At 53.7% G+C, this 25,588-nt stretch overlaps 1 protein-coding gene across 4 annotated transcripts in view; it reads left to right on the forward strand.

The window, feature by feature from the left end:
- CD6 (CD6 molecule) overlaps positions 1-19,264 on the forward strand; it is a 28,723-nt gene extending 9,459 nt beyond the window's left edge. Inside the window, exons 2-13 of one of the 4 annotated variants that reach the window (XM_037899408.2) lie at positions 7,512-7,589; positions 8,460-8,816; positions 9,486-9,794; positions 10,309-10,608; positions 11,065-11,133; positions 11,778-11,915; positions 12,519-12,638; positions 14,339-14,443; positions 15,250-15,375; positions 15,785-15,946; positions 16,542-16,640; positions 17,472-19,264. In XM_037899408.2, coding sequence (XP_037755336.1) covers positions 7,512-7,589; positions 8,460-8,816; positions 9,486-9,794; positions 10,309-10,608; positions 11,065-11,133; positions 11,778-11,915; positions 12,519-12,638; positions 14,339-14,443; positions 15,250-15,375; positions 15,785-15,946; positions 16,542-16,640; positions 17,472-17,569 — 1,961 coding nt within the window. In that variant the 3' untranslated portion in view covers positions 17,570-19,264. Of the gene's footprint in view, positions 1-7,511; positions 7,590-8,459; positions 8,817-9,485; positions 9,795-10,308; positions 10,609-11,064; positions 11,134-11,777; positions 11,916-12,518; positions 12,639-14,338; positions 14,444-15,249; positions 15,376-15,784; positions 15,947-16,538; positions 16,641-17,471 lie in introns of all 4 variants that reach the window. The other 3 variants (XM_037899409.2, XM_037899407.2, XM_043549594.1) reach the window with 3 other exon arrangements.
- The last annotated feature ends 6,324 nt before the right edge of the window (positions 19,265-25,588 follow it).

Genomic DNA, 25,588 nt, shown 5'->3' on the forward strand with positions numbered 1-25,588 from the left:
TGGGGCACCTCGGTCCTTCCTATTCTCTGCCTGTGGCACATAACAGTCTAGTATCCTGTGGGCTGTAAGACTTTGGTCCAATTCCGATTGCTGGGTTTAATGTGCAGGTGGTAAGGGGTGATGGTGGCCTGTGATCTGCAGGAGGCCAGACCAGATAACCTGGTGGTCCCTTCTGGCCTTAAACTCTATGGTTCTAGTGAGTGTTGTCAATTCTCATGATTTGATTGCCAGTCTTGCAAAAGTAGTTGTTTTTCTTCAACTCCAAGCTCCTGGAGTCATGTTATTTGGGGAGAATCTCAGCTTTCATTGCAAAGTAAGTTGCTAACGCTCACAGTTGAGGAGAAAAGCTTGAAAATGCGACCAAAAAGTTCATAAATGAGAAAGGAAATCTAAAGAACCTAAAATGGATTTTTTAAAAAAAAGAATCTCATGATTTTTAAGCCAATTTCATTATATGGGGCGTGGTGGTTATTTTTTGAAGACTTGGATTGGCCATGCTGCACCTATGGTTTGGTTAAAATCTAAGTCACAGTCGCTTTTGAAACACAGTTGGTGATGGGATGAATTTTCAGCTGTTTGGTGGGTCACAGACCCGCCCCCCCGCTCCCCCCAAATTAGTTGAGAGTTGCTGGTCTGGCATATAGAACAGGGACTGGATATCCAGAGTTCTTGATTCTGAGCTCTGCCACTAATTCTCTATGAGTCCTGGAGCAAGTCATTTAATCTCTGAACCTCTGTGTGCCCACCAACAAGAGTCAACTTCTATAGACCCTTCTGTCCCTACTCCCTCCCACCCTAAGCAAGACCCCTATTTGCCCCTGATTTGGGAAGCCGGTGGTTCTTTGCCACCTGGGGGTTCCTGCACACTAGATAAATCTCCTAGCTTCTCCTTTAGGGCAAGTTCTGGCTTCTTTGCCTTGTCTGAAGAGCTCAGAGAAAAGGCCAGGGATCTGGCTCACAGCATTTCAAACTGCTTGAGATGATCATGCCACCATAAGCCAAAAATCATGAGGAGGAGTGGAGAGTTTATTTCACCTCTGTATTTAGCACTGGTGTGACCACCGCTGGAATGCTGTGCCCAGTTCATGTATCCGCAATTCAAGAAGGATGTTGATAAATTGGAGAGGGTTCAGAGAAGAGCTATGAGAATGATTTAAGGATTAGAAAACATGCCTTATAGTGATACATTCAAGGAACTCAATCTATTTAGCTTAACAAAGAGAAGGTTAACAGGTGACTTGATCACAGTCTATAACGAACAAATATTTAATAACGGGCTCTTAAGTCTAGCAGAGAATGGTAGAACATGGTCCAATGGCTGAAAGTTGAAGGTAGGCAAATTGAGATTGGAACTAAGGTGTAAATTTTTAACAGTGAGAGAAATTAACCACTGGAACAATTTACCAAGGGTCGTGGTGGTTCTCCAGCACTGACAATTGCTGTAGCTCACGAAAGCTTATGCTCAAATAAATTGGTTAGTCTCTAAGGTGCCACAAGTACTCCTTTTCTTTTAGTCAAGGTTGGTTGTTTTGCTAAAAACTCAGCTCTAGGAATGATTTTGGGGAAGTTCTATGGCCTGTGTTATACAGGAGGTCAGACTAGGCCATCATAGTGGTCCCTTCTGGCCTTGGAGTCTACGAATCTATGAACTTTTCCCATGGAAAACTTTGATTTTTGTCAAAAATGAAAAAAATGGGTTTCAGCCAAAAATGTTCAGTTTTCTGAGGAAAAAATATTTAAAAAAAAGATAAAAAAGGAAAGCAGAGACTTTACACACACTCACAAATTAATCAGTCAGAAACCCAGTTTTCCGTTGGAAAAACATTTTGGTGGAAATTTTTCAATCGTCAACAATAATAATAATTAATAATCATGATAATAATACAAAAAACTTAAAGCAATACAACAGCCTTAAGTGAAAAGGGTTATAGAAGTGCGGATAATGATGATAATGATCTATTATCTCCATGGTGCATATGCCGTAAACACATCCTCCCTGCGAATGTTCCTCTGTGTGTGTATATTTCACTGGCTTTTCTCTGGCACTCATCATATCCAAGCACATCATGAACATTCCTGAATTAAGGTCCCTTTTTTTCCATTCCATGGACCTTGGTTTAGTCCACATCCTGCCTCCCACTTCTGATCATGGGTCAAAGCCAAGCTGTGGTTTTTCTAAGCCTGGCCCTGCTCCAACTCCTCTAGATTCCTCTCAAAAAGGAGCCTCTGTCTGCGCCTAGCTGATCTGACACACAGAGCTCGAGGGGCCGTTATGCAGAGATGCAGGTGCAAAGAGACTAAGGCTTTGGAGAACTGAGGTGATATGGGGGAGGGCAGGGAAGTCAGCAGGAAATAGGATCCACTCTGGGCCATGCTGCTAAGCTACAGAAAACAGTTAGCGTCTCAAAGACTTACTCATGCTGAGTAGCATCTTTCTGCAGTCCCATGTAAGCCCAGTGGGCCAGATCCCCAGCTGATGTAAAGCTGTGTCACTCCATGGGAGTCAATGGGCCAGATCCCCAGCTGGTGCAAATTCCCCTTCAGTCCTCGGACTCTGCTGAGCCCACCGGGATATCATTCAGCAGAAGGAGAAGCAGAATGGTCTGAAGAGGCTGAATGAAAGCCCAGGCTTGGGAGTCAGGAGCTCGCTTGCTGTTAGGTCTTGGGCAAAATACCTGAGATGATCCAATGCTCGCTGGAGTCAATGGAAAGGCTCCCACTGACTGTAGAGAGCTTTGGAACAGGCCTTTAACCTCTCCAGGCTTGTCTTCACAGCACAATCAAAGTTCCCCTGAGCCAATGGCTCATTGGGCTGATGCAGTTAAATCATGTTAATTTCATGCACAAAGGAGTGATCACATCCAATTGCCTTTGGCTGCCTTAACCCAATGGGCCAGCTACCCATTCTGCAGCTCAGTGAACTGGAGGTGGCCTTTCACTGTGAGATCAAGCGAGACTCGAACCCACGTCCTTCAGGGTTGTAATCAAGCACCTTAACCACTCAGTCATGGCTCCTCTTAATTATTAATTAGTTAATTAATTGGTGAGTTTATGTTCTTGTGCCTGGCCTCCTGCCTGTGGATAATGACACTCATCCTAGCGTGTGGGAGGACTTTATCCATTTGTGTTCTTAAAGATCTTTGGGTGACGAAAGTCCTAGCAAGGGAAAGTCTTGTAACGAGTGGGAATAACAAGGAGGGAAAGAAAATGAAAGACACAGTACCCCCAGAATAAGCTAAGTGGAGCTGAAAAGAGAGATCAGTCATTCCCAGCAATGAGGATTCAGGAAATTCTTGTGTGTGCAATGAAGTCTGACTAGCAAATCATCAGGCCTGGCGTGCGGAGGAAAATGAGGCCAGGAATAGTTGTGCGCTCTATTTCCAAATTCTGCCCAAAGGGACACAGATAGGCTAAGTCAATGCGCGGTCTCAGTTCCTCATCAGCAGAATCAGAACAATTTCCCGAGTCACTGCTGTCTTTGTCCTCCTTTCCCCGCGAGGCAAAGCGGCAAGGCTCTGGGAGAGCCCTGACTTTGTTTTAATCCTCAAAGGTGTATTCGTGCTCACGCTACCTTACCGTGTGTGCACGCAACCCCCTGTTGAATGCAGCGTGTTTCCGTGGCTGCAGGAGCAGATTCTGTTCCGTGCTGCAGAGTCAACTCAGAGAGGTCAGGAATCTCAAAGATTCAGAGATGATCATTTCCACCTGGGTGGCTCAGGCTGCATTTGTGCAGGAACGATTCTTGTTCTATACAGGGCTGTTGACTGCATGCGGTTCATGCCTTGCTGCCAGGAAACTCACTATGTGATGCCAGGAAGGTGTGTGATACATTGTTAGTATTTGTGTTCTGTATCCCCATTGTGCTAGGTGCTGCACAAACCCATAGTGAGAGACACTTCCTGCCCAGAAGAACTGACAGACTAGATGGAGAAAGGAAGGTTCTTATCCCTGTATTCCATCCTTTCTTCTCGAATAACAGTGTTTCATAGAATGGTTTTCAGTGTCCTGAGTGCTGGTTTCCCAGAGCCTTTATCATTAGTATGGTGGGGGAAGGAAGCGCTTTCAGCTAAGAGATGATGCAGTGGAGAGTTACAGGAAAGCTGGCAGCAGATGCAAAGGAGAAGGCTCTCACTCTGAGATTGTGGGAAAGAAAGTGAGGCATCCGGAACAGAGAGAACAAGCAGGGAAATCGAGCTACACAATGTGGATACAATTTAGAAATAAGAAAGATAACTTTGGCCCCAATCTTTAAACAAACAGGGTGCCAGAGCATTGGGATGGGAGAAAGGGGTCGAGGAACAGAATTAAAATGCTAGAAATCAGGGAGAAGTCCTTCACAGGAGATTGAGGGTCATAGCAATAGATGCCAAACAGGAAGGCATGGATTGGATTTCCAGTCAATGCGAAGATGGGTTATTTCCCATAAACCCCAGAGCTCACCCACTACTTCATCTCCCTGGTCTCTGCCAGGTACTTTTGCATCCTTTAAAGTCTAACCCCAGTTTGTCAGAAGCACTGTCTGCGTCAGAACAGCATCTGCCGTACTGCTTGCTAGGATGAAATGATCTGAGGAATGGATCTCCATTCTCATGCTCCAGGGCATACACTGGTGACCCAACAGGGGTCAGGAGCACAACTGGGTGAAATTATTCATCGGCAACTTTTTATGGCATACAACGAAAATTCGATAACTCCAAAACCTTTCATAAGTTCATGTTATTTTCACCAAATTGTTTTCAGTCAGGAAAAAAATATACTTTAAAAATTCAGAGAAAATTGAAATGTTCCAATTTTTTGGTTCAAAATGACTTTTCTTCCAACTTTCCTTTAATTTTATGTTTTAAAAAAAACATCAAAACCATTTTTAAATGATCCAGACACTTCATTCTACCCCAAACTGGCAATGTGTAAATCAAGATTGGATGTTTAAAAAAAAAAAAAAAAAAGCTCTAGGAATGATTTTGGGGCAGTTCTCTCGCCTGTGTTACACAGGAGGTCAGACTAGATAATCATAGTGGTCTCCTCTGGCCTTGGAATCTATGAAAAATAGTTCTGTGTGAACATTTTGATTTGCAGATTTTTTTTATTTTTGGTTCAAACTGAATCAAATCCCTTCCTGCCTCCACCCCCACTCCCCCACTCCGGGGACCAATTACTCAGAATTTCCAGCAAATAAAAAAATCCATTATTTGCCCAGATCTGGTTAGGAAGGCCCCTCCCTCCATGCCATAATTATTATTTTGATTATTATTTATGTTACCCTAGCACACAGGGGCCCTTATCATAGACCAGGTGCCCATTGTGGTAGGTACAGTACGAACAGGAGCCGGGTGAACACTGTTAGAGGCGGGGCAGCAAAAACAGATACAAGGAGACGCTCTGCAGATCAGGAAATAGTCTGAAAAGGAAAGACTCTACCAGCTTGTCTGTCATTGCGTCGTTGTAAAATGGGCTGTTATGATGATGAGACGTTGACAGTTGCTGTTATTCCTCACGTTGCTCTCTTGCTGTGCAAGGCCCTTTGCAGACACAGCATGATCCCGTCTCCAGAAAGCTTACAACTGAAATGGAAAAAATTCAAATGGTTGGAGTGGATGGGGGAATGAAGGGATGGGATATCAAAGCAAAGGGTTGGGTCCTGATGCCCTTACTCCCACTGGGTCACTCTTGGTTCTACACGTTGTCAGTGGGCCATCCAAGGTATGGCTCAGTGGGAATAAAGGGTACCACAGCCTGGTCCAAGTGGTGGGGGTTGGCAGGAGGCTTGTTAGAGTTGGTATAGGGAGGAATCCCATTTTCCATTCACATGAACAGGCTTGTTTATGGTGAGATCGCACTGGGAGCTCAGTCGAAGGGTGATGAGGGGAGTGAGGTGAGTGGGGGATGGGGCCAAAGGGAGAGGACTGGGAAGTGGGATTTGAAGGAGAGCCCGGCTGCTGGTTGCATTGGAGAGGAGGAGGCTGTCCCAGCTGGAGGGAGCTAAAGGGGGAAAAGGATGCCAGGCCAAGTCCTCAGCTGGTATGAATCATCATTGCTCTAGTGAAGTCAATGGCACTACGTTGATTTACACCAGCAGAACTCAGTGTGGTGCTGTCGAAACGCAAGGGCAGGGGTGTAGATGTGCAGGCTGTGTCAGCACAGGGCTCGCTGTAGCATTGATCAGGGAAGCCACATCGACAGACATTGCCTGGGTGAGTCTTTTCCGGGAACTGGTTGCCATGTCACTTCCCCTGTACCCCAGCCTATGCCATTCGACTGCCATGACTTTTCCAGCAGCTCAGAGCCCCAGTTGGGCTTTGCTGTTTTTTTCACCAGCTCCCTATAACACATGCACAGAGGTGAGCCCTAACCAAGCAAACTCCTGTTACCAGGGCTGGCTTTATTAGGGTGACCAGACAGCAAGTGTGAAAAATCAGGACAGGGAGTGGGGGGTAATAGGAGCCTATATTAGAAAAAGACCCAAAAATCGGGCTGTCCCTGTATAATCGGGACATCTGGTCACCCTAGGCTTCATTAGCTTCAGAGCACTCTGCTCTGGTGGAGCTTGGGAGCTTGTCTGTAGTTCTGTGGTGTTTAGGAGCTCTTCAGGTGATCTGATCCCCTTGATCATCTGACGGCTTCAGATGTCCTCCAAGACCTTCAGCTAAGTGGGGCTCATCAGACTGATGGGTTCCCCCACAATATTATTGGATCTTGATGCATTTTGGTTGCGTGAGACCTTCCCACAGAACACGAAAGAAATGACCCGCCTCTGAAAACATACATTAACATAGCTAAGACAGTGCTAGATTGATGGAAGAATTCTTCCATCATAGAATAGAATCATAGAATATCAGGGTTGGAAGGGACCTCAGGATGTCATCTAGTCCAACCCCCTGCTCAAAGCAGGACCAATCCCCAATTTTTGCCCCAGATCCCTAAATGGCCCCCTCAAGGATTGAACTCACAATGCTGGGTTTAGCAGGCCAATACTCAAACCACTGAGCTATCCCTCCTCCCATTGACTCAGCTACCACCTCTCCAGTAGGTGGATTAACTACAGCGACAGGCGAACCCCTCCCATCGGCATAGTGAGTGTTTACGCTAAAGCATTATGGTGGTGTGTACCCTCCGACTGGCTCCACATTTGCAGCAATCTACTCTATCGCACTTGATTCTGTCTGTCCAGCCATCTATCCAGGCATTTGTACCTCACTCATTGCTCTAGCATGGCTCATGGCCCAGAGATCCCTCAGCAATTTTCATGGCTAGGAATCTTACATTGGCCAGAGGTCCCCGAGATCTCTCAGCTAGACTGTCTGTTCTCCTGAGATCGCCAGCCTCACTGAGTAACCTGGATAACTGGCCCCAGGTTCAGATCAGCTTCCAGAGTCTGTGGATGCTTCTCCAGAATGGAGCCATTCAGCCCAGGCCTAGACATTTGCTCAGGGTGGTTTCCTCTTCTGGATCTAAGTAGTCACCCCGGTGACAGAGATCTCATCCCATTCTAACAGTTTCCATGTTTGTTCCAGTCCAGGCAAATACAACGTCCCCTGCCATCCCCTGGAACATCACACATGGTGGACACGGGAACACGTCTGCAGAGCCAGGTGAGGACACAGCGGGGAGGCTGGGGGAAGCCCCCTGGTGCTCAGTGTGACCCTCTCCCTATGGAAAGGACAGGACTTGGGGCAGCAGACACCAAGGGGGGGGGTCATTACTCAAGGTGGTGGACACAAAGACTCTGTAGCCTCCTGGATCTCTAGCACTGAGGCTGGGTCTGCCAAGGGAGGGATTGCTGACTTCATCATAGTGAGGAGATGGAGCAAAGGCTGTGATGGGTGAGCTGCTCCAGCAGCACTGGGAGATGGGGGTACCCAGAGGGGTGCCCAGGTTAGGACGTGCAGTAGCACAGTGACCCCCAATACTAAGGAGAGTGGGGAGATGGGGGTGCTCAGGTTATGCATGACAGCTGCCCAGCATTCCTTGTGCCTCGGCGGGACTCCTCACTGCTGAGACCAGCTAGCCTGTAGCTGTAGCTCAGAGCTGTTTTTTTGAGGTCACCATGGGGTGCTCACGCGCTCGTCTGTGACATTTGGGTTGAAGAGGAAGGAAGCAGCGTGGGCGGCAGCGTGTGGTGCACCTATCCCACCTGTAAAGAATTCAGCATCACTTGCAAAGGGCGTGGGCTTAGTCAAGCGGCTGAGCCCAGCCAACGCCCTTTGCTCCCACTAGCCGGAGCTGGGGATTTCTGCACCAGCTTCCACAGCGCTGCCCCACACCAGGCCCTTATGGGCTCCCCCCCGCCCCATGCTGCCCCATGCTCAGGCTTTATGCCCACCTGAGCCCTGCCCCATGCCTTTATGGGCAGCCACCCCTCTGCCCCACCCCTTATGGGCAGCCACCCCGCTACGCAGGATCCCATATGGCTCTGACCCATCTCATGGATTATCTCTGAAATAATGTGTGCTGCCCTGCAGGCCTCTCAGGAGAGGGATCCATCCGTTTGGTGAATGGCAGCAGCCGCTGCAGTGGTGCCGTGGAGGTCCATCATCATGGGCAGTGGATGCCAGTCTGCCAGAAAATGTGGGACAAGGAGGCCTCCCATGTGGTCTGCAGACAGCTGCACTGTGGGGAGGCAAAGGAGACAGCAGCTAGACCCATCCCCAGCCCTGTGTGCCCGCCCAGGTCAACACCCACAAAGAAAGCCACCCTGTCCTCTCAGAGCCTCTGCCCTTCCCTGCACATCCACTGCGTGGGTCTGGAGAGCACATGGAAGCAGTGCAATGTGTCAGAGCTGTGCTGTGGTGAGAAGCCGGCCAGCGTTACCTGCACAGGTAAGAAACAGATCCATCCCATGTCTTGTAGAGCCCGGGTTAGCCATCAGCAGCTTCCAATGGGAAACCATCCATGCACGCTGGCAGCTCTCCTCTTGCTGCTGCTTCTCTATCCCCATCATCCATCCATACTCCATGGTGAGGCCAGTCCAGCTCTGCCCCTGCCCATTGGCTAAAGCCCAGCCCTCCCAGCTGCCTGTTTCTGGCCCATGAGGCAGTCTTGCCCCTCCGCACCTTGCAGGTTAGAAAATTGAGAGGGCCAGCAGGTCATTCTGCCTGTGAACTCCATTGCAGCATCCCAGGTGAGTGCCCCTGCATGCTACGCTCCTGATAAATAATTAAATGACTGATGGAGCTGAGACCAGATCCATCCACCCATCCACTGAAACCAGCTCCATGGATCCATCCATCCACCTATCCATCCATTGATACCAGCTCCATCCATCCATCCATCCATCCCCATACATAACCCATCATCCATCCATCTATCCACTGAGACTAGATCCATCCATCCCCATACATAACCTACCATCCATTGAGAGCAGATCCATCCCCCATACATACCTCTTCATCCATCCTTTCTCTCCCTCCCTGTGCCTATCTCTCTCTCTGCCATTCCCAGAGCCCCTCTCTGAGCCGTGCTCACTCCCCCTTTGCCCTCTCTGCCAGGTTCCCAATCTGTGCGCCTGGTTGGTGGGGGCAGTTGCTGTGAGGGCCGCGTGGAGGTTGAGGCGGACGGTGTCTGGGGCACAGTGTGCGACGACGCCTGGGACCTGGATGACGCTGGGGTGGTATGTCAGCAGCTGAGGTGCGGCTGGGCCATCCAGGCTCCAGTGGCCTCCTTCTTCCGTAAAGGGACAGGCCCCATCCACCTGGATGAGGTGAGCTGTGCTGGGAACGAATCCTACCTGTGGGACTGTCCAGCTGAGAGGAGCCATGACTGCGGCCATAAGGAAGATGCCGGTGTGGTGTGCTCAGGTCTGTTCCTCTATCCAGAAGAGTGCACTTGTCCTTCTGTCTGGTGGAACACCCCCCACCTGTCTGTCTGGTGGAACATTACTGTCCATCTCTGTCCAGTGGAGGATTCCTGGCTGTCTGACGGAGAGCATCTGTCTGTCCACTTGTCCATCTGAAGGAGTGCTCCTGTCTGTCTGTCCATCCATTGGAGAGCTCCTGTCCGTCTGTCAGAGTACTCCTGTGTGTCTGTCCATCCAGTGGAGAGCTCCTCTCTGTCTGTCCACTAGAGCACTCCTGCATGTCCATCTGTCTGATGGATTGTTCCTGTCTCTGTCTGTCTTTCTGGGATGGGCAGTGAAATGAGACTCTGGCAGCTTGGGGCAGGGGTAAATCCCTCCTGCCTCCAGCTAGCTCCAGGTGCAGAGGGGTCTAAACTTCCATCGTGGGCAGCTCCTTAATGTCTGTGTTGCATCAGAGTGGGGACCCCTAGGCTGTTCCCTCTTTGCTGACCTGTTGCCCCCCGATTTCCGCACAGAGCACCAGGAGTGGCGCCTGTTGGGGGGCAGGGACGCCTGCGCTGGCCGCGTAGAAGCTTATTACCAGGGCGTGTGGAACATGGTGTGCGACGGGACCTGGTACAAGGAGGAGATGGACGTGCTGTGCCAGTGGCTGGGTTGTGGCCCCTCTGTCCAGAAGCTGAACTTCAACCACACACAGGAGGGCAGGATGAGCTACCTGTGCTCCGGGACTGAGGCCTCGCTGTCCTGGTGCCAATGGCACTACAACAACTTGAACCTGTGCCACCAGTCCCAGGCTGCCGGCGTGATCTGCAACGGTAACGCTGCCTCCTCCCATACTGAACCCCCCCCCCCCCCCCCCCGACAGACCCGAGCAGGAGAAAGAACTCCTGCCACTCTCAGGAGAAAGAACACGCGTTGCTAAGGCTTGAGCTAGGGACAAGGCAGCAACATCGCATTGTAATCTTTGAGACCAAGAGGGAGACATGGCCATACATATGCCAGCGGTGCCAGGGACCGGGGGGGAGAAGGCAAACATGAGGGATGACAGAGGGAATGGATGGGGAGGTGGGACGGGGCAAAAGAGGCGGATGTGGGGGGTGATCCAGGGGACATGGGCAGGGTGGCAGGAGAGGGGAGGGAAGGAAGCGGATGGGGGGGGCAATCCAGGGGATGGGGGGGGCAGTGAGAGAGGGGAGGGTCTCCACCTCTGAATGGGTCTGTCCCTCCAGCCCCGCTGACTGTTCTTCTCCCTCTGTCTGTGGTGCCCCCAGGCTCGCTGGGCTTGCTGAACACGTCTGCCGTGCCCCCCCTGGAGGTGATGACTCCAGACACCGGGAGAAGTGAGTGTCTGGGGGGCAGACCCTCCCTGCCCTCCTGCAGTTCCTCTCTCCAGATCCCAGACGAGCCCTCCTCCACTGGAGCGGGAGGGGAAATTTGCCAGCCCTGCTGTAGGGCAAACCTCTCCGGGGTGACTGCACCGTGGGCAACTCTCCTCTGGCAGCACCCATTCCACAGAGTGGGCAGCCAAAGAGGCCCCCCTCCCCTCAGCAGGATCCCCCGAGAGCCGGGGACTTGGCTTTGAGTTCCTCCTGCGTACCTGCTGTCAGCGCACCAGGAGTTCTGCCCGTACCCAGTGCCCCCACCCCTGGCAGAGCCCTACACTGCGTGCACTCCCAGGCTTCCCCCTGCTACGGCACAGCCCAGAGAGCACCAGGGAGTCGGCCCTGCCACCCCTCCTGCGACCTCCCCCATGCCAAGTTTGGGGGGCCAGGAAGAGGCTCAAGGGTCAGCCCACAGCCTGTCCCAGAGAGCTCCTGAGCTGGGGTCCTGCACGGTGCTGGGAACTCCCCTGACATCAGCAGGGATGGGGCCCTGTGCCAGGCCCTAGTGACAGTTCCCCTGTGTAGTGTGCCTCTCTGACTTGCTGTCTGTCTGTCTGTCCATCTGTCTGTCCCCTCCCTCTCTCCCCCCACCCCATTGCCAGGCACAGCTGAGCCACTATGCTGGGAAGCCAAGGCCCTCTCGAACTGGACTCTCCTCCTCTGTGCCGTCCTGAGCCTTCTCTTCTTGGTCACCGTGCTGGCCTTCACCGCCGCCCTTCTGAGGATGAGGAGAAAACACGGTAGCTTTGCTGTCTGGGGCTTTGCCAGAGTGAGATTGGGCACTTGCAGGGCCAGGCAGAGCCATGGCCCGCCATGAAGAGCCGTCAGACACGCCCTTCTGCACGGGGGAGTGACATCATGGGGGCTGCACCAGGCCAAAGCACTGGTCCAGGGTGAGGCCATTGGCAGCACCCAGCCATGGGGTGACATGGAACGGGGCCAGATCCCCTGCTGGTGTCAATCGGCCTTAGCTCCATTGGAGTCCATGGGCCCGATCTCAGTGGAGCTGCTCTGATCTACACCAGGATCTGGCCCTGGTTACCCGCTCAGGGGCTCAGGATTGCTTCGCCGTGGCTGCTGTCCTGTCCCCGAACGTCCAGGCAGCGCACAGGGTGTCGCTCATGCTCAGCAGAGCAGTTCCCCAGAGCAATGGCAGCCTGCAGCATGAAAGGGGGAGCCAGCCCAGCACCAGAGCATAGGGCTAGATGGGACCTGTGGGGCATGCTGGGCTAGTGCAGACCCCCTCCCAGCATGGGGGTGGGGGGAGCCCTGCCCTGGCTGTGCCAGGCCCTGTACGGCCTCACAGAGCAACCCATCTCCTTTCTCGCCCTCTCTGTTTGCAGCCCACACCGTGTCCTCTTCCTCATTAGCCGCCCCGGTCCTGGTGAATCATAGCGCGCAGGGCACGGAGATGCCTGCAGGGGGTGCCAATGACTACAGGAAAGTGACCCCCAAAGCAGAAGGTAGCAGCTGTTGCTCGGCCTGCCCCCACTGCCCCTTCCCCACACCCCACCTCTCTGACCAACCAACCTGCTCCTCCCGCATAGCCTCCCACACTCTGCCCCCTCACACCCAAGCTCTTTGCCCCCACCTCACCTTCCCCTCCCCCATACCCTACCTCTCTGTCCCCACCCCACCTTCCCCTCTCCTCGCAGCCCCTCCCATAAACTTTGCCCCTCCCCCTCCTCTTCTCTGCCTGCCTCCCCTTCCCCTCCCACACTCCCTGCTCCTCCCCCCAACACCTCTCCCTGCCTGCCCCACATCCTGACTCTTCCCCACAAGCTGCCTTTCAACCTGTCTCTGCCCCTCCCCTTCACCACACCTCTCCCTGCTCCCTGCCTCTCAGCCCTTCCTGGTAGGGTTGTCAACTTTCTAAGCGCACAAAACTGAACACCCTAGCCCCGCCCCTTCCCCGAGGCCCCACCCCCCCCACTACATTCCCCCTGCCTCTGTGGCTCAATCTCCCCCACCCTCGCTCACTTTCACTGGGCTCGGGCAAGGGGTTGAGGTGCAGGAGGGGGTGAGGGCTCTAAATGGGGGTGTGGGCTCTGGGGCCAGAAATGAGGGATTCAGGGTGCGGGAGGGGGCTCTGGGCTGCGGCAGAGAGTTGGAGTGTGGAAGGGGTGAGGGCTCAGGGCTGGGGGTGCTGGTTCCGAGGTGGGGCAGGGGATGAGGGGTTTGGGGTGCAGGATGGGGGTCCAGGCTGGGGGTGGGGCCCAGGGATTCAGACTGTGGGAGGGGACTGCGGGCTGAGGCGGGGGTTGTGGTGCAGGAGGGGGTGAGGGCTCTGGGGTGGGTCTAGGGATGAGGGGTTCAGGGTGTGGGAGAGGGAGGGGGCTCTGCACGGGGGCAGAGGGTTGGGGGTCAGGGGGGGTGAAGGCTCTGGGCTGGGGGTGCAGGCTTAGGGGTGCAGAAGGGGGCTCCGAGTTTGGGAGGGGCTCAGGGTTGGGGCACGGGCTTACCTCGGGCGGCTCCTGATCAGCGGCACAGTGGGGCTCCAGCAGGCTCGTCCCTACCTGTCCTGGGGCACTGCGCTGAGCCCCGGGAGCAGCCAGCAGGTCTGGGCAGGGCAGGAGGCTCTGCGGCACACGCTGCTCTTGCCCTCAGGCACCACATGCCAGCGCCTATTGGCTGGTTCCCAGCCAATGGGAGTGTGGAGCCGGTGCTCGGGCAGCGTGTGGAGCCCCGTGGCCCCCGGGCTTAGCAGCCGGACCTGCTGGCTGCTTCCGGGGCGCAGCGCAGTGCCCCAGGACAGGTAGGGACGAGCCCGCCTTAGCAGCGCCAACCGGGCTTCTACCGGCCCAGCTGGCGGTGCTGACCGGAGCCGCCAGGGTCACCTGGTCAAAAACCGGACATTTGGTCACCCTACTTCTTGGTCGCCGTCTCCCGTCCTGGCTGAGTATCCGGTCCAGAGGCTCCCCGGTCCTTGGTCCATGGGGCGCCTGCTGGTAGGCTAGGAGATCCAGCTGCTTACATGGCACCGGCCCCACCCCAGCACTGTTCCCAGCTGCTCCATTTCACCCGAAGGTACTGATGGCCCCGGGCTGGGAGCCATGGCTGGGAGCCTGGGGGGTTCTGGGAGGTCAGGCAGGCACTGCCCCACACTTGGCAAGGCATGGTCCAGGCAGGTCCCCCGGTAACCGCTCCCTTCATGCCCCCCCAGCAGAGCCGCTGGCCGTGCCCGCTCCTGGCTCCGAGGACTCCGATTCCGACTACGAACACTATGATTTCAGCAGCAAGCCGCCCGTGGCGCTCTCCACCTTCTACAGTGAGCGACCCCCCACCTGCACCATGCAGGCTCTTCGCAGCCTGGGGCTTCTGCCTCCCCATGGGGCCCTGCCTTCCCTCACACTGTCCTGTGCCAGACTAGGCTGCCCCCACACACACAGCTCTGCCAGTGCCTCCCCATCCTGACCCACAGCCACTGCTGCTCCAGCCCTGGGCTCCCCACCCCACAGTTCCCCCAATGCCCCCCCATCCCTACCCACAGCCACTGCTATCCTAGCCCTGGGATCCCCACCCCACAGCTCTGCCAGTGCCCCCCCATCCCGAGCTGCAGCCACTGCTATCCTAGCCCTGGGATCCCCACCCCACAGCTCCCTCAATGCCCCCCCATTCCAACCTACAGCCACTGCTATCCTAGCCCTGGGATCCCCACCCCACAGCTCTGCCAGTGCCCCCCCATCCCGACCCACAGCCACTGCTGCTCCAGCCCTGGGCTTCCCATCCCACAGCTCCCCCAATGCCCCCCCATCCCAACCCATAGCCACTGCTATCTTAGCCCTGGGCTCTCCACCCCACAGCTCCCCCAGTGCCCCTCAATCCTGACCAACAGGGATTGGGGACAGGGATATATGGGGGTGGGGTCAGAGGGATCGGGGGTGGGGGTAGGGCCACAGGGGTTGGTTGGGGTCAGAGGGGATCCAGAGATCAGGGGGTATGGGGTTGGCTGGGGTCAAGGGGAGCTGGGAGCGGGTCAGGTCAGGGAGTACTGTTAGTGGTGATCTCCCGGCTCACCCCGCTATGATGCTGGGCCAGACGCGGTTTGCTGGAACCCTTTGCCTCTGGTTGCAGATTCGCTTCGGCACCGAGCAGCGGACGAGACCCTCCCTGCGAGCGGCTTCCCCCCGGCACCTGGCCAGGAGGTGCTGAATGAGGGCCCGGAGCCCTGGGGCCAGCCAGAGCAAAGGCCCTGCGAGGGTAAGAGCTGGTGCTGCTGACTGGATGGGTGATAAGGATGAGAAGCACAGTACCAGGAAAGGGGCCCCAAAGCCCCAGCTGGGGTGGGCAGGGGCAATGCTAGAGCTGGGGCATCAGCTCCCCTGGTGTTCGCCTCTCTGTCTGTCCTCAGTCCCCATCTGTCTGGCTTATGCCAGCACATGGGGTGGAGTGGAGTTTTGGCTGATGGGCCATTGCTGGGGCAGAGCAAGGGTGGGCCATTTCCCAGCTCTCCCCACATCCCGGGCACTGGGGCTAGGTGGGCAGGGCAGTGCTGCAAACCCTCCATCTAGCTCCAAGGGGCTCTCTGCAGCCCCCCGGGTGGAGCAGGCTCGGGCACTGCCGGCATTGGCCAGTGGGAAGGCTGATGGAGAGGCCACTTCTCTTGCAGAGCTCCCCGCTGAGTCCAGCTCATCCTCTGAGGACAACTACTACAATAACGGCACCACCAGGCAGCAACAGTGGGGCAACCCAGCCCCTCCTCCCACCGGCAACCTCTTAACGCCAGTGCCTCCTGCCCAGGGCAACAGTGGCTCCCAGCTCTCCTTCCAAGGTTAGCAAGATGGGCCAGCACCCGCTGGCTCTGACGGCCGGTGGGACCACCTCTGAGCGTTGGCCCTTGAGGAGCAACATCCCAGCACATCCTCTCCTGCCCCAGGAGAGGAAAGGGGAAGGGAGGGAAGTCTGGGCTGGGCCCGAGATCCAAGACTGGAAAATCCAACCCCTTCTGTTTGTAGAAGAGAAAATCATCCCAGGAGCAATGATTCTGCCCCAACCTGCCCAGCAGGGCCTCCGTGTGTGCTGGGCCCCGGCCATCCCTCACAATCTCCAGGAGAAAGGCCTCCACAGAGCCTCCAGACTCTTCTCTGTGCATCGGTGGGACAGGGAAAGGTCACCCATGGGCCATTAAGTCTCTGACAATGCCCTGACCTGCGGTGCGGGGAATCTCTTTTCTGGGGACATCAGGGCTGATGACGTGGTCTGGACTGAGACAGCTGATGTCCCCCTCCTGCTGGATTTCCAGCAGGATAGTCACTCCTGCTGGATTCCCTGCTGGATAGTCACTCTCACTACCCTACCAGGAGCCTGGAAATGCTCCTCACCCTCTGCACCAGAAGGGTGAGCATGTCCGGGGTTGTCTCCAGCAGGGCCCTCCGGAGCCGACAGCTCCAGCACCTCGTCCGGAGAATGGTATGAAAACTTCCACAGCACAGCGCACCAGGGAGCCCAGCCAGGGAACACATCAGGTGAGGAAAGCAGAGGATGGAGGGAGCATGGGGAGGGAATTGCAGACCTACTGAGTGGGGAGCAGGCAGGGGCCCTGTGTTCCCAACAGCGCTGAGCCTAATTCCGGGGGCTCATGTGAGATAACATGATTCAGATCAGGTTACAGTCCACTCACAAAGACAGAAAAAGAGAATGCAAAAGGGGAATAGGAAAGGAAATGGATAGAGATCAACAGCAAGGAGGGGGTGGAGAAAGAGAGAGAGTGAGTAACCAAGGGAGGGACAGACAGATGACTGTGGGGATGGAGGGAGGTTTGAGAGGTGGTTGTGCGGATGGAGGGAGGCAGGGAGGAAAGGTGGCTTTGGGGAGGAAGGGAGGGAGGGAGAGAGGAGAGGTGAGCATGGGGATGAATGGAGGGAGGCAGGGATGAGAGGTGGCTGTGGGGATGGAGGGAGGTTTGAGAGGTGGTTGTGCGGATGGAGGGAGGCAGGGAGGAAAGGTGGCTTTGGGGAGGAAGGGAGGGAGGGAGAGAGGAGAGGTGAGCATGGGGATGAATGGAGGGAGGCAGGGATGAGAGGTGGCTGTGGGGATGGAGGGAGGGAGCGATGAGAGGTGGCTGTGGGGATGGAGGGAGGCAGGGAGGAGAGGTGGCTGTGGGGATGGAGGGAGGCAGGGAGGAGAGGTGGCTGTGGGGATGGAAGGAGGGAGGCAGGGAGGAGAGGTGGCTGTGGGGATGGAAGGAGGGAGGCAGGGAGGAGAGGTGGCTGTGGGGATGGAAGGAGGGAGGCAGGGAGGAGAGGTGGCTGTGGGGATGGAAGGAGGCAGGGAGTTGATGGGATCCGTTGTTTCAGGCTGGCCGGCTGTCTCCCAGCCATTGGGGAGCTGTGAGCCTGTGAGCGACAACTCAGAGGGCAGCGATTACGATGATGTCCAAGGCCTGGCGTACTAGAGCAGGGGTGTCACTGCAAGTCTGTGCCTCCAGACCTCCCTCCTGCCTTCAACACAGAGGACAGCAAATCAGTGGGTGATAATTGAACCTCACATCCCTGCACTGAGTGTGTTTGATTAGCACAAGTTCAGCCATGGGGGGAAGGTTTCTGTGCAGGTCCCAGAACCAGCCCTGAATGGATCAGCATTTTCCAGTGCAGCCCCCATGGGTCTGGAAGGAGCTGCACTCCTCTACCCACTGGCAGCTCTGACCCTGAGAAATCCACGGAGACCTTCCCAAGAACATCCCCTTCCCAGCCCACATTCTCTGCTGACGCCCAGCTAGCCCTGACCACTCAGGCCCATAAGTGAACCCCTGGTGTCTGCGGGGTGTCCGGGACTCCATCCTCAGTGCTCAGGACACAGGCCAAGCTCTCCAGGATGACTGCCAGGGCCGGAGGCTCTATTCCCCGCCGGGAAAGGTGCTTGGACACACGGTGATGGGCGCAGCACAGAGACCTAGCTGGAGCCCTAGGGATGATAAGCTGGAGGTCAGATGTCCTAGGGGAGCAGCCAGACTGCTTGGCTCCCTTTGGGACAGTGACTTAGGGGGCTGGGTTCAATCCTCTGTATGTAGATTCCCTGCAGCAATAACCAGTCCCCAGTGATTAGCCCGCAGACAGGAACTGGGGTGCTCAGATTCAATGCACAGGGGGTAGCTCCCCCTGTCTCTGGCTAGATCCTGAGACAGAAGGTGCTGTCAATGGGCAAAATATCCTCTGAAGAACTGTGGGTGATGAATGAGGCCATGGAGGATGGTTCTTCCCTCTCCCCCAAGCAAGGGGCTGCTGGCAGTGCCAGGGGATTCACAGCTGCTGCCCATGGTGTACCCGCCTCCAAAGCTGACACTGGAGAGAAGAGGCTGGCTCCAACCTTCTATGGAGGGCTAAGGCTTTTAGGGATTTTTTTCCCTTGGCAAGTGTAGATGAAAATAGAAAAAAAATTATTTCATCGACATTTTTCCCTGAGATCTTCCTGGGTTTTCATTGAACAGAATCTTTATCTTTCCCCCACGAAACCCCAAAACCTTTCAACAGAACCGGCCTCTGCTGGGGGAAAGCCCTTTTTGCACCAAAAGAACCATGTTGACAGGAGACTTCTGAGCAGCTGTAAGAGTGAGAATGAGACGCTCTGGGCTGCTTTCACTGGGGAACCCCGAGCATCCGGAACTGTAAAGTTTCCCTGCAGTCACTCACTGATCCTCCCCACGGCCCTGCCAGGTGGCTGAGGATTCCGATCTCCATTCTACATGGGGGGGAAAATGAGGCACGGCTCGATGAAATGACTTGATCAAGGCCACCTACCGAGTCAGTTGCAGCTCCTAGCCCTATGCTTGTTCATCCACCCCCCGGGACACTCCTCTGTGGTTTGCTCCGGGGGCATTTTATTTAGCTAAAAATTCCCTGCAACATGGACCTGGGACCCTGAATTGAAACCTTCCCCTCCAGTCTTGGAGCAGGGGTAGGGGTGGGGGTGGGGGGAGAGGAGAGCTGCATGGAAGGATGGCAATAATGAATGTATCTTCCAGGATCTGGGAGCACAAGCACTGTGTAAATAGTGGAGCAGCATGTGGCTGCCGCATACGGCTGCTCCCTCACTCTCCCGTGTGGCAGCACCATTGCAAGGCGTGTTGTGAGATTAAAAGGCTTTAACTAGAGGGGCTGGAAGGAGAATCTCTTTATTTAAACTTTTAAGAATGGTGGCTTTGGGGCAGAGTAAAATTCCAGGCCAGATCCAAGCTGGTGTAAACCGGTGTCTCCCCATTGGAATCAATGGGGCCAGATCCCCACATGGGCAGTGCTAGTTGCCACCAGCAGAGGATCTGGCCTTTAGTGTGTTTGTGAGAGAGAGAAGCCTAATTTGTAGCCAGGCTGCCTGTGAGCCTGTGATACCCCAGGAGCCTCACCGAGCACCAGGCCCTGGAGCTCCTCCCAGATTCACTCTGGGTCAAACCCCAGGCCTGTGTCACTTTGCGTTGGGCTGTCAGATCATTACACCAGGGATCGGGGTCGCAGAATGTAACCCTCATTCCTGAGCTGCGCAGTGGCTCAGGAGGGCTGGGCCCGGGTAAGCTCTGCCTCAGGGAAGATGCTCTTGTTTGCCATCCAGGCTAACCCACTTCCCATTGGGAACAGGGCTTGATCCGTAAAAATAGCTTTTAGGCAGTAACAGAAAGGAGGGACTGTTATCCTGAAAGAGACCCTGAAAGAGGCTCCTCAGCTCACCCAAGCACCAATTCCCTTATCACCCCCTGCCTGACAGCGAATCCAGCAGTGACTGATACCAACAAGGTAATTCTGAAGTGCATCCGTTAATACTGAGCTTAGAATAAACACCAGAGCCCACAGCTTCTCTCTGCTAATGGAGGCCAGGGCGGTCCCACTAGTGTCGCCAACTCTCAGGACTTCAGCCTCAGTCTCACAATATGTGGGGTTTTCCTTCAAGCTCCTGGTCTCATGTGATTTTGGGGAGCGTCTCAGCTTTTCTTTACAAATAAAAGTAGGTCTCTGGCCCTCATGGGTGTGGGGAAAACCTTAGAGGAATCCCAAAGGCTCAGAAAGCAGAAGGCCAAGAAAAAGAAGCCAACATTTCATAGATTTTCTTTTCAGATCTCATGATTTTTAAGCCAATGCTGTGATTATTTTTGGAGCCTGCCTCATGATGTGCTGAACTCTTGGGGTTGGCCATGCTATCTCTGCCAGAGGGAGATCTCAGCCTATCAAAGTTAAGGATTAAATAGTCCTGCTCATCATTATACACGTTGTAGAGATATCCACGGGGGAACGGCTGCCAGCTCTCGCCAGCTAAACGGGGCGCAGGCTGTGTTAATAGCACCATGGGAGGCTGGTGATGCAATGGGGGGTTCTTCACTTGGGGTTAGCTCCAGACAAGGCTGAGCTGCAATTACCTGAGCTGGCATCTGTCCACCTCTAAGTAAGAGCCTTGTTAATTTCTCCCCAGTGGTTTGAGCTACAGCAGTTGAACTCCTCCTGGGTGCCCAAATGCTCAAGTCCTTTCCTAAGTTCTCTGATTTGATCTACTGCTTTAGCATCCTCAGGGAAGAATGATCCCTTCACAGGCAATATCCAGACTACCGGATGTGCAGCTTTGGAGATCTGCTAGAACAGGGAAAGTTTGCAAGCAAGATACAAACCCAGTTTGCTGAGCTCACTCCCGTCTTCCTTCCTCTCAGTGTTGAGTCTCTGCAAAATAAATGGTTTCAGAGTAGCAGCCATGTTAAGTCTGTATTCGCAAAAAGAAAAGGAGTACTAGTGGCACCTTAGAGACTAACAAATAAATGCATCCGATGAAGTGAGCTGTAGCTCACAAAAGCTTATGCTCAGATAAATTTGTTAGTCTCTAAGGTGCCACAAGTACTCCTTTTCTTTTTGCAAAATAAATGTAAGAAGACACATCACCATTGTTTACATGTTAGTTTGAACGTTCTGAGGAAAGCTCAGATGTGGATTGGCGTCTCCCAAAGTCCATTGTCAGTTGTCATTGTCAGTTAAGTGTTTCTTGATTGGGCACTTACTGAGAACAGTCCTTTCTCAAGAAGCTGACCAAATGCTTCGCTGAGGCTACTTAGAATCAAACAAATACATAGCCAATATTCATAACTTCAAATTCAAAAATGATACAGACAGCATAATCATAACCAGCAAACTACAACTTTTCCATAGACACCCCACTTGGCCTCCTCTCTACAAGAACTGGTGCAACCACAGGACCCTGGTTGCAACAATGATCTATACGGTCACAGTTTATGTCAATAATGTCACACTGCCACATGGGGTGTAGATCTCGACAATACATCATCGCTTCTCAACAGAACTGCATGTCAAGTCACCTATCAGAAAAAGCCCAGGCTCCAGCGGAGTGCGCACGTGGGGCCAGACTGACAGGGCCGTCCCTACCCATACGCAAATTATGCAGCTGCATAGGGCACCAGGAAATTTGGCACCAAATTTCTTGGTGCCCTGCGCAGCTGCGTGCTCCTCCAGCCCCAGCCCTGCCTCTTCCCACCCCTGCTCCACCCCAGCCCTGCTCCCACTCCACCCCTTCCCCAAAGCCCCCATCCTGCTCCGCCCCCACCCCACCCCTTCCCGCCCCTTCTCCAACCCCACTCCCCTGATGACTGCAGCAGGGCCGAGCCTGCACTCACCGGCGGCGCGGCTGGGGCCGGGTCGCTGCACTTCCCACCACCAGTGAGTGCTGGGGGGTGGTGCCCCCCTACCCTCCCAAGCCAGCCCCGCCCCTCCGCAGATGCCTGCCCCCCCATGGGGGGGCTGTGTAGGGCCCCAGAATAGCTTGGGACGGCCCTGCAGACTGATATTGTACAGTACGTCTCTCGCTTGTAGGACTTACGCTGAGTGTCAGCGAAGGGGCTATCCACCAGTTGAGTATGTTCAGCTGATGTGTGGGCAGGGTCTTGACTCTCTCCTGTTCAGAATGAACTACAGCAATGTGTGTGCAAAAATGAGCCACACAACTAGCATTGGGGGTGGGGGTTTTTTATAGTTTTTTTCTGCCAAAACATGTATTTTTCAGGGTCCAAAACTATTCTTCAAATTCAATGGAGAGTTTCGACTGCGGAAATTTTGTTTTGAATGAGTTGAAATGTTTTGTTTCACTCTTTTTGTGTTGAAACAGCATTTCCTGTGTAAAGCCAGCCCGTTTAAAAAAATAAAATGCAAAAAGGCTGACAAACATCTTGTGATATGGGTAGTGGGGACTAGGGGTTGCTCCACTCCCATGACAGGGAGTGGCCCTTTAAGATTTTGGGAGGTCTAAGATAGACAAGCACCTAGGAGATAGTGATAGAGAGAAAGTAGTGTTTGGAAGGCAGGGTTGCCTCCTCTGAGGCACAGAAAAACTGGCCATTGGCTCTGTCCCACTTCCCCAGCCTGACCTCTTAGGCTCTGCCCCCCAGCAGTCTGACCCTTCTGGCCCATGAACCCCTCCACCCACCCCGCCCAAGAGCCTCAGTCCTTGAGGAAGCCCCCCTACCATCCCTTCTGAGGAGTCCCTGTGTTCTATAACCCTCTCCGCCAGCAGGGAGAGCCTCGCCCTCTGGGTCCCATTTCCCAACCAGTCCCCAATGCCGAGAGACCTGGCATGCTGCGCACACACAGAGTGAGACCCAGGTGCTGGCTGGGCCATGGCGTGCCCCCAGCCGTGACATGCGCAGCCAATAGTTAAGACCACTGAGCATACGCCAACCTGAGCGCAGCAAGAAAACCAGCGCATTAGATCTTTTGACCAGTGTGACATACCAGGATACAATCCAGACTAATAAGTAGTGGTGTCACCCTTGCCCTCTAGCCTGGGGTGCCCTTTACAATGCTTTGCCACAGTAGCCCCCATCTTGGACTGCTCACAAACAGCCTCCCTCATGCAAGTCACTTCCAGCTATGGCTGTGTGTGTGCTGCAGCCAGCCAGTCACACCTTGGCTCTTACCAGCCTGGGTTATACTGCAGGGCGACCCCCAACTCATTCCCAGTCTTAGATTTCCCCCCAGTTATATGTCCTGTACTTCTCAACCCTCTCCTGGACAATACAAGTTTAGATAAGGTTCATTATTGCTTTAATAGAAATAATATGCACACATCTCCTTACACCAAATGGAGTTTCCCAAACACTTCAATTTAAACACACTGGATTAGATAAAATGATAAAACAAGTTTATTAACTACAAAGAGAGATTTTAAGTGAATACAAGTAATGAGGCATAAAAGTCAGAAATATAAAAATGAAAAATAAAGAAAAATAAAGATGAATAAGGATGAAATGCAACTAGTGCCTAACGCAACAAATTATATTAAATTCAAAGCACCCCCCAGCAGATAGAAACTCAGCACCTATGTCCTCAGCCCCGCACCCCCGTAGGGACAGCCCTGCTTACTCGTGTCATTTAGAATAGCCCTTAGGCTGCTCCAAGCTACACAAGGGGCTTAAACAACCCCCCACCATGAGCAGCTGATCCCAGGATCACTGGAGCAGAAAGATGGCTTAGAGCCACCTTTTCTCATCCCCCCACCCAGTAGTGCTGTGCATAGCTCAGCCATCACCAGAGAGCTGGCCTAGGATGTGCACAGCAAAGGTTGCCTGAGTTAAGGATACCCTGGTTAAGGACAGAAGGACTCTGTTCAGGGTGGACTGTTGCTAAATTGATTTGGTAGCACTCAGGTTGTTCCCAAGCATTTAGCCATGGTTTTCTTTTTCCTCAAATTCCATCCCCCCATCCCACGGAAATGAAATACCAAAATGAGTGTAAAATGGCAAGGAACCAGAAGATGGGTCCCATTCAACAAACAAGGACTCATTGCCAACACACAGATCCATTTCTAGCCTTTTCCTTGATTAAATGCAATGCATAGGTGCGGTATTACAGGTGAAAACATAGGCCATCGGACAGCAGAGTCACCTTTACCAGCGATGCATTGAAAATTTAGGAGACGATGAAATGTGCACTGCTGGTTTTTACCTTGTCTCTACCCCCCTCCACATAAACACACAAAGCCCCCCCTCTCTCCCCAGTCATTGTGTAACCGTCACAGGATGCGGTTTCCCCTTTCACTGTTGCCCGCCGGCCAGCGTGTGTAATAGCTGCGCTGTGCTGTGCCATGCAGAAGCTTGGTCGATTCTGTGCCCGACTAGAGGCAATAAGGAGACCCAGACTCTCATGTTGACCAGTGGATGGATCATCTTAGCACCTCCAGGGTCCAGACTAACATGGTGCATGGGCTGCTGAGCCCTCTCTTCTCTCCCTGGGATCCGTGGGAATTGAGGGCACTCAGCGCTTCAAAGGGTTAACCCCCTGGTTGGCATTGCTCTGGCTCTACCATGACTCTAAAGAACTAACCCTGCCCTGAAGGGGTCCCCTCCTCCCCAGCTCCTAGGTGACCCTGCTGCACATTCCTGGAGTTAGCAATTTAGGGGCTGATCCAAAGCCCATTGAACTCAATGGGAGTCTGTCCAATCAACTTCAAAGGGATTAGGATCAAGGCCTCTCAGAAGAAGCATGACAGTCAGAAATTCCCTCGGCCATTCCTGCCATCTACAGGCCAAGCTAAGAAAAAGCAACATCCCTCTTATGCTTTCACACACTAGGCTGAGCCTGGATTGGCATTATAACCTTAACCTCCTATTACTGCTGCTCTGCTAGGTATGAGCTCAGTTCCCCCTCCCCCATCCGTCGGTGCTTTAACCCCATGGTGTCTCTCTCGCAAGCAGGGTTGAAGGACATGGCGGTAAAAAGACCAGCAGTTGACCTGATACTTGCGGAGGCTGTAAGAAATATGCCAGTACAGCCTCAGCCCTCTGCTTGTAGCTATGTTGTTTAAAATCCTTCCAGCCCTGCTGTAGCAACCTAATCTCATTCCTTTACTAGCAGGGGAAGAAAGCAGAATTGCAATACAATGCAGTGCACAATACTGCATTGTGCCTGCCACAATACACGTTAACACCACCCAGTGTACTGCATTATAATGGATTATGATCAAAAGCATCACAATACACTGCAGCATAGTGCAAGCCAATGCACTGAAAAGATACGTTGCACAGGAATGTGTTCTATTGCACCGCATTCTAGTGTTCTAATCCAGGGCAGATGGTGTATATGTTTTCTCAGATACACCATCAAACGCACTGATCTACAAGACAGTGCCCTGTAATACAGCATCCAGTACAGAAAACTGCATTACATGGCAAAGCTATGCCAACATTAAGGTCGAGTGCGTAACCTTAACTCTGACCGCTCCCCGTGCATCTGCCACATTAGAGCATGGTCTGTATTCCAGGATCACAGATTATTTCTCACATTTTGTGTTGTTAGGGTGCCCGCGGGCAAGAGCGGCATGTGGAGCCTCCTGGCCCCTCCACCTAGGACCCGGACCTGCTGGCTGCTTCCGGGGTGCGCACAGTGCGGTGCCAGGGCAGGCGGGCAGCCTCGCCTTATCCCCCATGCTGCACTGCTGA

Source organism: Chelonia mydas, chromosome 6 (genome assembly GCF_015237465.2).
Source record: "Chelonia mydas isolate rCheMyd1 chromosome 6, rCheMyd1.pri.v2, whole genome shotgun sequence".
NCBI classification, from domain to species: domain Eukaryota; kingdom Metazoa; phylum Chordata; order Testudines; family Cheloniidae; genus Chelonia; species Chelonia mydas.